The sequence below is a fragment of the Carcharodon carcharias genome, chromosome 18 (genome assembly GCF_017639515.1).
Source record: "Carcharodon carcharias isolate sCarCar2 chromosome 18, sCarCar2.pri, whole genome shotgun sequence".
NCBI lineage: Eukaryota > Metazoa > Chordata > Chondrichthyes > Lamniformes > Lamnidae > Carcharodon > Carcharodon carcharias.
The window spans coordinates 20,862,341-20,878,440 of NC_054484.1; the positions used below are offsets into that span (position 1 = coordinate 20,862,341).

A 16,100-nucleotide genomic window follows, 5' to 3' on the forward strand; every position below is an offset into this window, starting at 1 on the left:
TCTTGCCCACATGTCTGTCCTTGGCTTGCTGCATTGTTCCAGTGAAGCCCAACGCAAACTGGAGGAACAGCACCTCATCTTCCGACTAGGCACTTTACAGCCTTCTGGACTGAATATTGAATTCAACAACTTTAGATCTTGAACTCCCTCCTCCATCCCCACCCCCTTTCCGTTTCTTCCCCCTCCCTTTTGTTTTTTCCAATAATTTATAGAGATATTTCTTTTCTCACCTATTTCCATCATTTTTAAATCTATACCTTTTATGCCCTTCTAGTCTTATTTCACCCCACCCCCACTAGAGCTATCTGTACCTTCTGTGTCCTGCTAACCATTCTTAATTAGCACATTCTTTTAGATAATAACACCACCTTCAATACCTCTTTGTTCTTTTGTCTGTGACAGCTTTTGATTATCTGCTCCTATCACTGCTTGCTTGTCCCTACAACCACCCCCACCCCTTCTCTCCCCTCACCCCCCCCCCCCCACCTTAAACCAGCTTATATTTCACCCCTCTCCTATTTTTACTTAGTTCTGTTGATGGGTCATGAGGACTCGAAACATCAACCTTATTCTTCTCCACCGATGCTGCCAGACCTGCTGAGTTTTTCCAGGTAATTTTGTTTTTGTTCTGGATTTCCAGCATCTGCAGTTTTTTGTTTTATTTTTATGTCTATATGTTTGCATCTTCCATTGCTCTGCCTGCTTTTTCTAGCTACATCATTTTGTAATGTTCATTGCTACAATTCACACCTTCTGGCTTAGTATCACCTGTAAACTGTAGTTAGGAACCTGGGAATATGAATAGGTCAGTCAGCTTCTTGAGCCTGTTCTGCCATTCAATTAGCCCATGGTTGATCCGTATCTTAAACCCAACTACAAACCTTTAGGTTAACTCTTAACATCGTAGGAGAGAGAAAAACACAAAATTCTGGATAAGCACAGTGTGTCTACAGGATTTCTATAGAAAACAAATGGTTTAATGTCTCAAGTGAAAGCACTTTATCAGTGCTCAGCTACCAAAGTCCTTTTGATATGCACAACTCTAAAGTGTCTTCCATTTTCTGTGCACAGCCAGAGTGAACAGCTGTCTGGATTAATACAGGACAGCTTAGCTCCTCTGTGGAGTGGTTGGAAGTTTCCAAAACTTTGCAACCCAGAAGGAAAAACAGTAAAACTTGTAGATGACTGGTACTGGTACTGGTCCGAACTGGAGACCAGTACCTGTCATGTCCCAACTTTTACTGATTTTTTTTCCTTCTGGGTTCTGATGGCCGAACTAGAAACCTGATTGTCCCTGCTTTCTTCAGCCTCAAGTGGGTTTCCATTAGCTATTAACACTTCCAATTAATTTTTGAATGTCACCAAAACAAATACAAGAACTCGAAAGCCTAGTAGCCAGCCCCTGTCCTTCCACACTGTTTGTTTCTGGACTTGTGACAAAGTGGCACCCTTAACTATGACTCAAAGAGCCCAGAACAGACCAAACCCAAACAATGAGTAGCCAGCACTCTGCAGGAATATTGGTCTCAATGTGTGTTGTCACTCTGCAGCGACTTGAAATAATTAAAAAAAGCTTGAAATAGTTCATTTTAAAAAATCCACGTAGAAACAAGATACACTGTCACCACTTATTTTATTGCAATTACAAGCTGATACATCATTGTATTAATATAAGTTTATACAGTTTCATTAAATCCAACTAATGTTCATTTAACATATTTATTGTGAGTTCCTCCATTGTAAAATTTGCCCCCCACCCACCCCCCACCCCCACTAAATTCTAATCCCAAAATGCACTAAAAGAAGAGAGAAAAGCTTGCATTTATATACCACCTTTCATGACCTCAGGATGTCCCAAAGCACTTTATAGCCAATGAAGTAATTTTGAAGTGTACTCACTTTGGTGGTGCAGATATTTGACAGTAGATAATTCAATACTCTAATACCCAGGAGCTTCGTTTGTGAAGAATATAGCCAAAGCAAAGTAATTAGCAGTGTCACCATGGTAAAATAGTGCAAGTGGTTTCTGCATAGCATTACAATTCTATGACAGCAATTGTAAATCTAATCATTGGTATGCAGGGCTAGACACTGGAGTTTTGACTTTGGGTGCAGTCATCAGTCGGGCAGAAATTATGGCCAAAACTGAGAGAGTTTTGAGAAGGGATTTATCTTCTGAAGTTTCAAGCTCATTTACATATCACCGAACATAAAACGTTTCCTAAACCAGCACCGCCAGCATTTAAGAATGTATGATAAAGGCAAAATACTGCGGATGCCGGAAATCTGGAACAAAAACAGAAAATGCTGGAAAAAGCAGGTCTAGCAGCATCTGTGGAGAGAGAAACAGAGTTAACGTTTCGAGCCCATATGACTCTTCTTTAGACCTGAAACATTAACTCTGTTTCTCTCTCCACAGATTCTGCTAGACGTGCTGAGTTTTTCCAGCATTTTGTTTTTGTTTAAGAACATAGGTTATTTTTAAGAATTGCTTTTAAAAATTCCCTTATATAGTTATTAACAGCAGCCAGTTGCAATTTGACTATTACAGAAAAATAGGCAGTGTCTATTGAGCAACCCAATAGTATGTAGGCTATCCTCTTCCTTGGATCAACTACTTCACCCTTGTGGTTCAGAGGCCTACTCTGGATATCAATGGCTCAAAGTACACTTTACTTGCGTTACATGAAACACTTCTATTAGCCTAAACCCCTTAGTATATAAATCGATATCAATGTAAAAATACTGATACAAATATCTGCTAATGAACATTCACAATCCAGTTGCTTGGTTTCTTGAGAGACAGACAAGATTGGGTGGTCAAGCTGTCCTGTTCTGTAACTCACATTAATAGCTGACCAGGCTATCCTCTCTTCGGACTGCAGCCATGAGTCTCCTGCACATCTGGTTCTTATACCTTTCTGTTGGATCTACATACTACATTTGCTGTGGCATTGCTTTCTCATTGGCCTAGTGCCTTCAGTCTTAAGTTACCCAATGAGGTGATGGGTTCTTGGGGTCATCACAACTGCCCACATCCTAATTGCAGCATTCAAACCACGCTGGGCTGATCCTTTGCTCTCGGGTGCTGCGTGTGTGTGTGTGTGTGTGTAAGTGTAATTTGACTCATTTCTGCTTACATGTCTGGGCATTTTCTCTCTCTTCTGGTCATTGCCTGTCCACAACCAAGCCCTCTTCCCATCAGTACTTGGTCCACCGAGCAACCATTTTGTGTTATACTAAAAATACATTGTTCAATCTCTAAAAATATGTTTGGTGTGCCTTCTACAAAGAAAACCAGTACAAAAATCGTTTCAAAAATGTGGATCAAAGAAACAAACTACAAAAATATCAATACCCAAAATATCAATATCAAAATATTAACATCTATAATGATGAACGCTGGGCAAGTTCCATTCTGACAATCTCATCATGATCTTGCTCTGTCTCTCCATTGCAAAAGTCAGTGGTTATGATACAGATCTTATTCTCTTCATTCACTGACAACTAAACACACTGGGCAGTATTTTACGAGTCGGCGAGTGGGGGCTGGGCCCGCTTACCAACGGGTAAAATGATTCCCGACGTCACCGCCCCATTTAACTTTTCAGGAAGGTGGGGGCGCAGCAAAATCAGCTGCGGGCCTGCTGACCTGGCAATGGCCAATTGAGGCCATTGACAGGGTCAATTAAGTAATTAAAGGGCCTGCCCGTCCAACCTTAAGGTTGGTGGACAGGTCAAGAGCCCCGACCGGAACTAGAAAAGACATGAAACCTCATCCACGGGCGGGATGAGGTTTCATGTAGGCTTTAAAAATTTTAGTAAAGATTTTGTAAAAATTATGGACATGTCCCAACTCATTTGACATTGTCAGATGAGGGGACATGTAAGGGAAATTTTATTTTTTTATTTTTATCTTCTTTTTTTACAGCTACAGCCGATCTCCCTGAGGCTGCACTTAGCCTCAGGGAGATGAATGCGCTCTTTTGTGCGCATGCGTGAAAGAGCACACTCTCGATTTTGGGATTCTGCCCCCCCCCCCCACTCCCCCGCCCGCCCGCACAGGGAGGGCATAGCATTTCTGTGCGGACGCCACGCTGGGAGGGCCAATTGTACAATGGCGCTGCGCCTTCCGATCGGGGGTGCCGATCGGAAGCGCGCCCATACGCGCCCGCCCATCAACATTCCCCCCACCCCCCCCCGATGGGGGGAAAATTCAGCCCACTATCTGTTGTTTAACGACAATATATATATTGCTGTTGCCAGGCCCATTAATACTTTTGTGCCCACAGGTAAAAAAACTGAAATGACTTGAGAAAACTCGATCGAACCATTGGCTCGTTACATTGGTGTGCAACAGTGGTGATTAATTAGATCTGAGGAGCAGTCACGTGAGCAGGGCTGACTTTTAAGGCAATGCTTTTTAAACAAGCACCAAAACAAAAAATCATGGAAACGGGGTTGGTGTTAACTGTAATTTGTGCTTGAAGAAGTTCCACGGGCCAGGATTTTGCCCTCGCTGGGCGGGATCGGTGGGAGTGAATGGGAAGCCAAACGCCACCCGTGATCGGGGCCGGACCGCTAATTAAGGCCCACCCAGTGTGAGACGCGGGCTGCAGCACTGCCTGTATGGGGGAGGGTGGGGGTGGGGGGAGAGGGCGAGTGGGAGCTTCGCACATGTCCCTAAGGTGCGCGCAGGAAAAGCCCCCCCCACCCAGGGTGCAGAGCTGCCTCAGGGAGCTGAAGATATAAAAATTCAGAAATAAAGATTGTCACATGAGCAGAGACACGCTATTAATAAAAAGTTAACATTTTTATTTTGTTTTTAAATTGCTGTTGGAAACTTCATCCCGCCTGTAGATGAGGTTTCCTTAAAAAAAATGCAAACCGTAAAGCTGGACGGGCAGCGAGAAAATGACGTTCAATTTGGGACTTTAATGGCCTTAATAGGCTCGTTGTTGGTGGGCGTGCTGCTGACTCCCGCGCGCGCGCGCCGACCGAAATATCGTGCGCGTGCGTGATGAGGCTCGGGACGCTCGCCCGACACTGTCGCGCATCATTTTACGCTCGCTCAGGTAAAAATTCTGGCCACGATCTTTCGGCCCAGTTTGATCAATTTCAGGTGAATTGCGCTGAAAGAATAGCGCACCCCGGCAGAAAATATTGCCCTGGGTATCAGAAGAAGCATCGCAGCAGCCGCATCTCAGCATCACATTTCTGTACGAAAACCTCTTTCCATTCAGTGTCGCTTTGGCATGTTTGGAAGGGGCTGGTGGAAATGTAATGCAGTGCGGGGTCAGTACCTTGCAGTGAAAACGTGGAAGCGAGAACAATGAACATAGCTGTCAACAAAAAGGAACTGTTAAGACATGCAGTGTCATTGCACTCTACTGATTTCTTTAGCCATCAGAAGAGACCTTGCTTTGTTCAACTGATTCAGGGAATCAGTGAGTCTTTCACGTTTCCTTTTTATATCGGCATGCTCATCCAGGAGACCATCAGCACCTGATTCATTCAGAAAAGTTTGAGCCATCTCCAACTTGACCTGGTTTGCAAATTCTTGCAGAAGATGATATCTGGTCACCATGGGAACCATTTGAACCAATCGATCGATAGCAATCTGTATAATTTGAGGAAACAAATGATTAAGGTCCCCGGAACAGACCTCACAGTCTAAACAACAGTGGTTTTCTTTTAAGGAGAGATAAAAGAAAAAAAGCTTTCTGCTTTTCATGACCTCCGAACATCCCATAGCCAGTGAAGTACAGTCACCGTTGCTTCGTAGGAAACACAGCATAGTAAGTATATTATGGGACTAGGCCTGGGCTAATGATCCAGTGATGTGAGTTCAAATACCACCATGGCAGCAGGGAAATTTAAATTCAGCCTGCTAAATAAACTGGAATAAAAAACTAGCATCAGTAAAAGTGAACGCAAAACTACCGGATTGTCTCAAAAACCCATCTGGTTCACTGATGTCCTTGAGAGAAGGAAATCTGCCCTGCTTACTTGGTCTGGCTCCAGATTCACAGCAATGTGGTTGGCTCTTAACTGCCCTCTGAAATAGACTAGCAAAGCCACTCAGATGCATGGGGATGGGCAACGTTGGTGTGTGCCACATCCCGTGAATGACAGAAAGAAGATGCCAATTTGCGCACAGCAAGGACTCACAAGCGACAGGGTTATGATGACCAATAACCTTGTTCTAGTGATGTTAGTTGAGGGATAAATATTGGCCAGGACACCAGGGAGTTCTCCCCTGCGCAGCTTCAAATAGCTTGCAAGCTGAGTGGACAGGTGGCCTCAGCTTAATGTCTTTTCTGAAAGAAAGCATTTCAATTGGTGTAGTATTCCCCCTCAACAAAACAGAAGTGTGTGACTTGGAAGATGTGACTCTACTTTTGAAGACTCACCTGATAATAGGCTTGTAAGAGACCAGCCATTTTATGGATAGATCTACCTGGCGATAAACTGGGCTCCATCTGACAGCTGTTCTGAAATTTTGCTTGTATCTCTCCCAGTTTGGAGCTATACATTGCGTCTGGTGCATAAACCATACTTTCCATGTTAAAATGTATCCTCAAATTCTGTTCGGCATCCTGTTCCTGCTTTTGGCGGATTTGAGCAACTAAGTCCTGTGAAAAAGGGCACAGCTGCTTGAAAAGCTTTTGAGAATCTGAAGTAATTCATGGCCCCATTCCCAGTAAGCTTCCACGCTTGGCACCTGGAGTATGGTGCTCAGTTCTGGGGCACTGCACCTCAGGGAGGAAATATTGTCCTTGGAGAGGACGCAGCATGGATTTACCCTGAAAAAGGCTAAAAGAGCTAAATTCTTAGGACAAATTGTCAAGATTTACATTCCATTGAGTATGTGGAAGATTAAGATGATGATGAACTGGTTGGGTTTCTCTTCTCTTCAAAAAAGGTTAAGGGGTGACCTAATAGAGGCCTTTAACTATGTAAAGGCCCAACTTTTATGACTTCCTTGTTCGCGTTTTCATCTACTCGTGCTTTGTACTTTGCACACATTGCCCAACCCATGAGCAACGTATGCTTATCCACATTGGAAATGTTTGAATCTCTGCACCGATCTTTTGACAGGTACGCCCTTTGAGCACACCTCGAGTGTGGGATGGTTAACTTACCCTAAGATATCAGTTTCATCTAGTCTAACCTATGAGAGAGCAGGAATAGACTGGATATTAGGTGATCTGTCTTTTCTCAGAAAGCAGTGAAGGTCTGGAATATAGCGCAGGCTGGTGTAGTAGGTGCTGACTCTCCAGATACTTTCAGAGGTAACTGGGCAAGTTCCAGCAAAGGACAGAAATCACACAACACAGAATGTAAGTGTCTTTATAAATCTTTGTAAAACTTGATCCATGTGACTTCCTTGGCTGGTTTCAGTGACCTGAAAGGGGTGGGGGGTTGGGGGGGATTGGAGAGGAATTTTCCAGGATGTATTTTACCCCTTATTGGCCCTGGGTTTTTCTCTTTCTCATTGACCGTGATTTTTAAATGCGCTGTGAATAAAACTGCCAGTGCTGGAAATCGGAAACAAAAAGCAAAAATGTGGAGTATGCACAGCAGATCTACCAGCTTCAGTGAAGAGAAACGCAGGTAATTGTAGAATACTCTAACTGTCCAAACCAGTGCTGCCCTTGCGTGGCTGGAACCTCTCTAACTGAGTCCCATTCAAAAGCATGTTCCTCCTTTGCGATTTTGCCATTTGCCAGGTTTGGTGTGAATGTAACCCCCATGAATGGCGGGACTTTACTGGACAAGGATTCAATGGAGTAAACAGTGTGTCGGGAAGAGCAAAACTGGAGGCTATCAATAAATGATAGTCACCAAGGAATCAAATAGGAAGGTCCAAAGAAATATCTTCACCCAGAGACTGGTGAGAATGTGGGACCTGCTACCACAGGCGGTGGCTGCGGCTGATAGTGTAGATCCGTCCAAGGGGAGGCTAGGCAAGCATATGAAGGGGAAGAGGAAAGGGGGTGATGCTGATAGCGTTAGATGAGAAAGGCTGGGTGCAGACTTCAGTGGGGCATAAATGCCAGCGAGGGCTGGTTGGGCCTGTTCCAGTGTTGTATATTCTATTGGAAGGACTTTCCCCTCATTGGGCGGGCACAGTGGGCGGGTGCGCAATGGTCCAGCACCCGGGATCGGGCCCCGACCATGATGTCACACTGGCTGGCCAATCAACGGCCAGCCAGCATGAATCGCACGTTGAAAGGCTCAGCGCTGCCCGGGGTTGGGGGTGGGGGGGTGGAGGGAGAGCGTGGAAGTCAGCCCATGCGTATGGGTGCGTTCAATGACAGCCCCTTGAATGTACAGAGTGGCCTCAGGTGAACTGAAGATTTTTAACATTAAAAACAAAGAATGGAAAAATAAGGAAAACGTGTCCCCCTCATGTGACTTTGTCACATGAGCAGGGACATGATAAAAATGAGTTCTAAAGCTTTTTTGTTTTAAAATCACTGGTCAAAACCTCATCCCGCCCGTGGTTGAGGCTTTGCAAAAAATGCAGAGGCCGCTTGGCCTCTTTGTCCGCCCGCCAACCAAATGGTTGTGCAGACAACCCAAAGTTCAAATTAATTAATTGATTAAGGGCCTTAATTGGCCTCTCAATTGTCAGCGGACGCGCTGCTGCCTCTCGCGTGAAATACCGCGAGAGTGCCCGATGACGTTGGGGCGCTCGTGCACTATTTTACTCCCGTTTGGGTCGGGGAAGCACACACGCCCGATGGACGAGGGAAAAATCCTGCCCCATGTAATTCCCCTGTTCCGAAAACTCTGCCTCAGTTAAAAGTTTTTGAGGCACTTACCTTGGTTGCTAGTATCAAATTGGGGAAATTTTGAAAATGCTCAAATCCCATTGCGTTAAACACTTGCTGGACTTTATCTGTGAAAAGGATACAAAAAATGGCTCAGTTATACTTATTGTTATCAAACACGGATTATACACCAACTATCTTTTGCAGAACCGGGAATACTTCATTGTGGGAATGTTAATAAAAATGCAGCGATGCTCCGGCAGGAATTAATCATCAGTTTCATTATGGGTGTAAAGTGTTTGTTAGATGTCTGCAGTTTTCCAATGGAAATTGCCGACAGGCTTGGCTTGGCTTGTGAAAGCAAGAATTCTTTCAAAATTAAAGCAGGACTTGCATTTTCGTAGACCCAAATCAATGAACAGCCACTTGAGTATTTTTGGAGTGTAGGCACTGTGCACAGCGAGGTCCCACAAACTGCAGAAATCCATAACTGGATGATCTGTTTTCCTTTTAGGTTGGTTGGGAGACAAATGTTCGCTAGAACGTCTCACAGAGAATGAGTATGGATTTTCTTGTTGTGTTGACTTCATATTTCAAATTCCCCAGGGCAGCAGACACAACAGAGGCTCGAGATTCAGAGGGGGCTTGAGAATCAGGGCAGGGCTGCAGAGTTGGGGGAAAAGGGATCGGGGCCTGTGGGGAAGGGGCCTTGAGGGTCAGAGGGGGCTTGGGAATCGACGGTCACAGGAATCTGTGGGGAGTCTCAGGAATTGGGAGGGCTTGGGAATTGATTAGAAACGGGGCTCAGGAAGTGGTAATCAGGAGAGGGGCTCAGGAGCTGGGAGTCGGGGAAGGGGTTTGGGAGTTGGGGATCAGGGGAGAGGCTCGGGAGTTGAGGGTCAGGGAGGAACTCAAGAGTTGGGAGTCGGGGGAGGGGCTCGAGAGTTGGGAGGCAGGGAAGGGGCCCAGGGGTTGGGAGTGAAAGGAGGGGCCCAGGAGTTGGGAGTCGGGGGAGGGATCGGGGGAGGGGGCCAGGAGTTGGGATTCAGGGGTGGGGCTCTGAAATCTGGTGTTCAACAGTGATGAACTGATGACTATGGTTTCAAAGGTTGTCAACAACTGTAGTTTTCCCTGTGTTATTCCTGGGTCTGTTGTTGGTAATCAGTCAACAACCCCTTCATCATTACATTATATAACTACCAGGATGGTAGGCAGTGAACTAGATGGGCTTTGGTCTTTCTCTTCTCATAACTTCTATGTTTCTAGCAGGCATAGACAGCTTGGAAACTGCTGGAATCTCCAGCACACCTTTTCTTGCCTTTTGTCCTGCTGAAAGCTAGCAACAAACAGGATGGATATTGAGTTCCCAGTTCAAATAAATACAAAGCAACCTTATGGCTAGAAGCAAAAGGGGGAGAAAAGATACCTGTCAAGGACGAGAGATTTATAAAAGGTTAAATCACATGGTAGAACTTATCAGTGGAATGGGATACAGCTTTTCAATAAATTTGTTCAAGGGATGTGGGCAGTGCGTAACCAGATTAAAAACAACTGATGAGTACAAATCATTGTGACAATATGAATTCAAATCCATTGTAATGCATGGACTTCAGGATTTACAGAGGCATCAATTTTAGTTTACTTTTTCATGAAAACCATAAGCCATGGACCTCAGCTATGACAAACTATTGATTAAGCTGCAAATTCTTTTCCTTACAGTGTGGTACATGTCTTTTTTATTCTACCTGCAAGTTCTTTCATCAGTTGGAGAGAAGGTGGCAGCAACTTTTGAATTTGTTCTCGGATGACAGATTCAAATACTCTGTACTTTGTGAATCCGGGCAGCTCTCTCCCTTGAGAGTATTTGTCATGGAACCTGACCTTTGACATTGCCTCATCATTAACTGAAAACAAGCACAATAATAAATGACACAGTTAATTAAATTAATAAAGCTGGAGTTAAAAGCTATTCTCGGTAATAAAGACCATGAAACTACCGGATTACTGTAAAAATCCTTCTGGTTCCCAAATGTCCTTTAGCAATGGAAGTCTACTGTCCCTATCCAGTCTGGCCTTTACGTGACTCCAGAGCTACAACAATGTGGTTGCTCTTAACTCCCCTCTGAAATTGTCTAGCAAACCTCACATATATGTCAAATCAGGGCAGAATTTTGATGTTGAAGTGCGGAGGTGCACCTCCGATCAGCTCCCCTGATTGGGGGCGTGCCACCATTTTATGTGGGTGGACCAATTAAGGCCCACCCAGCGCGACGTCCATACGGAAGCGCTGAGCGGTCCCTGTGCAGGGGGGAATCCCTAAACCTGAGAGTGCATTCTTTCGCGCACGCGCACGATAGAACGCACTCATCTCCCTGAGGCTAAGTGCGGCTCTACTGTAAAAAAGATAAAAATAGAAAAAAAGATCTCTCACACGTCCCCTCGTGTGACACTGTCACATGAGTTGGGACACGTCCATCACTTTTAAAAACGCTTTAATTCAATTTTTAAAAACCAACATGAAACCTCATCCCGCCCGTGGATGAGGTTTGATGCTTTTTCTAATTCCTGCCAGGGCTCCCGGCCTGCCCGCTAACCTTAAGGCTGGACAGGCAGGTCCACTAATTACTTTAATGACTCTGTCAATGGCCTCAATGTGCCATTGACAGGTCAGCGGGCACACAGCTGATTCGGCAGAGCCCCCGCCTACTTGAAAACTTAAATGGGGCGCGGTGACGTTGGGAGTTCTGCCCGACAACATCCCGCGTCATTTTACTTTTCGGCGAGGGGGTCCCACCCACCGTCCCACCCACCCACCCACCCCCGGTCACCAATGGGAAAATCCTGACCATGGTATATGAAGTATACCAATGGATTATTCATCTTTTAGTCTCCCAAGGGAGAAGAATTGGACTTTGAATTTTCTACCGTACTTCTTATTAGGGTTAAATTAAACACTTGTTAAGTTTTATAGTCAATAAAACCAACTGTAAGAAACGTTTAAAGCCTTGCCTGATCTGACCTCTAGTTACCCTAAGGAATAAAAAGACAGCGAAATAAAATCTGAACGCTTCCCTAGAGAAGTAGCGTCCAATTGTCATGCTGAGATCAGCTCACTCGACACAGTTTGGGAATTGAACTGGGGACTTGCGGATTACAACTTTACCGATTGTGCCATGGAGAAATCCAAAGCAAGGTCCTGATCCAGGACTCAAGCTTGGAGTAGGCTGTAAATAAATAAAGAAGCCAAGCACTTCACTTGGAGTGTGGCCCGAAAGACCAGAATGAAAAATATATTTAAACAACAAAACAAATAAGAAAGAAAATAATATAAGTAATACTTACGCCTTACTTTCTCTATCTCCAGCTTGTTGTACCACCCTGAAAACACCCTCCGAGAATAGTCACATATCTTCTTTTCATTGTCGTAGTCCTTCTTGTAATCTCCCATGACTAAACTAGTGAGCTCCTCACAATAAGTTAAAATTTTCTGCAATAAAATTAGCGAATGGTAGTTTCTCTTCGCAACAGTCACTGTGTGTCATGTTAAGATGGGGAACACAAAGCGGCAGCTCCAAATGATGGCGCCTCGGTGCAGATGTACTGGCCATTCTTCTAAAACAGGCGCTTGGACAGGCTAAGAACACCTGACCCAAACTGGAAATTGGTTTCCTGATCAGGATTATCGGGTCTGACCACTGGCTCTTAAAATGCTCCTCCTGATTCCGCGTTGAAACCACATGCCGCTGTTGGTCACTGTTTGCCAGCTCCCCAGGGTTGCCAACCCTCCAGGATTGCCCAGGATTCTCCAGAACTTGAAGATTAATCTCCAAATTACTGGGAGAAAAAAATCATTGGGGCAATAAAACAAAAAATCTTTTCAACGCTTTGCTTTATTCGTTATAAAAAATATGGGTGGTGGGGAAGAAAAGGTTGTTTGACTGGCAATTAAGAATCAACTGATTGGGCGAGGGACAGTCAGTTTGCTTTCCAATTGGCTGATGTGCTGTGAGGACGGACATGTTGGGTGACCAAAGGGAACAGCAAGGGAGTTGGAGGGAGGAAGTCATGTGATGACAACTCCAGGAATACATCCAGTCAGAGCTGGCAACTATAACCCTTCCTGATCTTGGGATCACATTAGATCCTTGGCTGTTATCCCAGCTGTTCAGTCTTGTTGACCTCACTCTGCAGAACCAGCACCCGTAGCTCACTGGAAATGAAAAGTGGGGAGGGGCTTGGGGGTGGGGGGGGGGGGGGGTGGTGGTGGCGTGATGGTGGTGGGGGGTGGGTGGGGATAGGCTGGTAGACCAATTTACCACCACTCAGGGGTGATTCAATTTCCAGCTGGTGGGTTTGTTGGATGCAATGTCATCACATAAACACCCAGTGTCAACAAACCAACACAAAATGACATGTATTAATGCACTCAAACCAATGAAAGCTCACTGATGAACATAAGAGTGCAAGCAAGGAGGCACCAGTGAATTAGTAAATTCATACAGGGTGGCCACTGCCACATGAATAAATTCAAAGATTAATGGGCAGGAGGAGCTCAATGAATAAATGTTGAAGTGGCCATTGGGGAATGAAATACACATAAGTAGAAGGCGCAGTCAGATAGTGACGTTGACACAGGCAGAAATGAATTAATAAATTAATGGAACAGTAGATGAAGGTACACAAAAGAATAATTACATTAATAATAAATACTCCTAATGTTACATGGCCGTCAGTCAACTGCTCTTAAGTTTGTTGTGTGGAATCAGGGTGTGAATCCTAGCTTCATACATTGGGTGGCAGTGAGGCAATCAACTCATTTGAGAATGGTGGATGCCTTGCCAAAGGAGACTAAGGTAAGAAGCAGAAATAACAAAAAAACTTGCAAGGCACCCAGCTTAGATTATATGGTCAAACATAAACAGGAATCAAACTCACCATCTCACTCACAGAAAAATTCAGTAAGGTCAGAGTAGACTTTATGAACATGTGTTCCTATCATGGAGCTTTCTATGGTGAGTGGATAGTGGGAATTTGTGCATGGAAAATCCTGATGGTGATACTGCCCCATATTACTGAATTACCAATAGCCACTCCCAGCAGGTGGGCTTCTATTCCAGAACTGCAAACACAAAGTGTACACTCTTGTATAATGCAAGCCCAGCCTAATGCAGTGACTATTGTTTCCCGGTGTGTGCAAGTATTTTGTAAAGTGCATGGTGGTGCTGGTTATAAAGGGGAGAGGTCAGGAATGGTACGTGCAAGCTCAAAAGTGGGTGGTGAACCAGGGGAGTCCCGGAATATTCATACATTTTCCCTGACTCTCACCCGAACTCAGACAGTTGGGAAGAGTGTCCTGCAGTCAGCATCGCGGTGAAGCAGTCTGGGAAGAGTGCCCTGCAGTCAGCATCGCGGTGAAGCAGTCTGGGAAGAGTGTCCTGCAGTCAGCATCGCAGTGAAGCAGTCTGGGAAGAATGTCCTGCAGTCAGCATCGCGGTGAAGCAGTCTGGGAAGAGTGCCCTGCAGTCAGCATCGCGGTGAAGCAGTCTGGGAAGAGTGTCCTGCAGTCAGCATCGCAGTGAAGCAGTCTGGGAAGAGTGTCCTGCAGTCAGCATCGCGGTGAAGCAGTCTGGGAAGAGTGCCCTGCAGTCAGCATCGCGGTGAAGCAGTCTGGGAAGAGTGCCCTGCAGTCAGCATCGCGGTGAAGCAGTCTGGGAAGAGTGTCCTGCAGTCAGCATCGCAGTGAAGCAGTCTGGGAAGAGTGTCCTGCAGTCAGCATCGCGGTGAAGCAGTCTGGGAAGAGTGCCCTGCAGTCAGCATCGCGGTGAAGCAGTCTGGGAAGAGTGCCCTGCAGTCAGCATCACGGTGAAGCAGTCTGGGAAGAGTGTCCTGCAGTCACTTCTTGTTGAAAATTACAAGAGTGACATCACAAGACAGTGCGAGAACGCGGCAGAAAGAACAGAACCAGTGCGAATGCAGGAAGCTTCAAAAAGTGACATCAGCACAAAGGTGAGAGCTGATTGGTGAGTAGTGGGCATGTGTTTCTCTCCAGTTTAAAATAGATTAAACTAAGGAAAGGTAAGAGTTCTAGTTTTTATTTAAAGTGCATAAATAATTTAACTTTTTTTTACTGTATCTAACTTAAAGTAAGGGTTTTTTTCCTTCAAATATAGGCATGGCAAGGCAGCTCAGTCCTGTGTTATGTACAGCTTGCAACACGTGGCAAGTCCTAGATGCTCCTTGCGCTCTGACCGACCACATGTGCAGGAAGTGCCACCAACTGCAGCTACTTGAGCTCCAGGTTTTGGAGAATGAGCGACAGCTGGAGGCACTGAGGTGCATACGCGAGGCTGAGAGTTTCGTGAATAGCACATTTTTAGACGTGGTCACCCCACAGCTTACGGGAGTGCAGACAGAGAGGGAATGGGTGACCAGTCAGAAAAACAGTGTCAGGCACGTAGTCAGGAAATCCCCAGGGTGCATCTCATTTAAGAACTGTTTTTCTATGTTGGAAAACGGTGAGAGTGATGGCTCCTCTGGGGAGTGCAGCCACGCTAATGGCACTGTGAGTGGCTCAGCTGCATAGGGGGGTAGGAAAAAGAGGGCAAGAGCAATAGTGGTAGGAGACAGTAAGGGGAACAGACAGGCATTTCTGTGGCCGTAGACGTGACTCCTGGATGGTATACTGCCTCCCTGGTGCCAGGGTCAAGGATGTCACTGAACAGCTGCAGGGCATTCTAAAGGGGGAGGGCAAACAGACAGTCGTGGTACATATTGGTACCAATGACATAGGTAGAAAGAGCGATGAGGTCCTGCAAGCAGAATTTAGGGAGTTAAGAAACAGATTAAAAAACAGGTCCTCAAAGGTAGTAATCTCTGGATTACTTTAGGTGCCATGCGCTAGTGAGTATAGAAATAGGAGGTTAGTCCAGATGAATGCGTGGCTGGAGAAACAGTGCAGAAGGGAGGGCTTTAGATTTCTGGGACATTGGGCCTGTTTCTGGGGGTGGTGGGTCCTGTATAAGGTGGACGGGTTTGCACCTGAACTGGAATGGGGCCAACATCCTTGCAGGGAGGTTTGCTAGTGCTGCTGGGGAAGGTTTAAGCTAACTTGGTATAGGAATGGGGTCCTGAAAGGAGGTTCTGAGTCTGGAAGGCATAGAAATTATAGGCCAGTTAAGGCACAAGGGAGTTTGGCAAGATTGGATGGTATTTATTTTAATGCAAGGAGTCTGACAAACAAGGCAGATGAGTTGAGGGCACAAATTAACACATGATGTCATTGCTGTCGCAGAGACTTGGTTGAGAGAGGGGCAGGATTGG

General features: G+C 45.4%; 1 protein-coding gene across 2 annotated transcripts in view; it reads right to left on the reverse strand.

Annotated features, from left to right (window-relative positions):
• Window positions 1–4,074: 4,074 nt before the first annotated feature.
• The window catches only part of LOC121290759 (interferon-induced GTP-binding protein Mx-like), a 54,897-nt gene continuing 42,871 nt past the window's right edge, over window positions 4,075–16,100 (reverse strand). The window contains exons 10-14 of one of the 2 annotated variants that reach the window (XM_041211647.1): window positions 12,123–12,267; window positions 10,526–10,684; window positions 8,832–8,908; window positions 6,414–6,635; window positions 4,075–5,620 (exon numbers count right to left, since the gene is read on the reverse strand). In XM_041211647.1, coding sequence (XP_041067581.1) covers window positions 5,378–5,620; window positions 6,414–6,635; window positions 8,832–8,908; window positions 10,526–10,684; window positions 12,123–12,267 — 846 coding nt within the window. In that variant the 3' untranslated portion in view covers window positions 4,075–5,377. The remainder of the gene's footprint in view (window positions 5,621–6,413; window positions 6,636–8,831; window positions 8,909–10,525; window positions 10,685–12,122; window positions 12,268–16,100) is intronic. The other variant, XM_041211648.1, reaches the window with a different exon arrangement.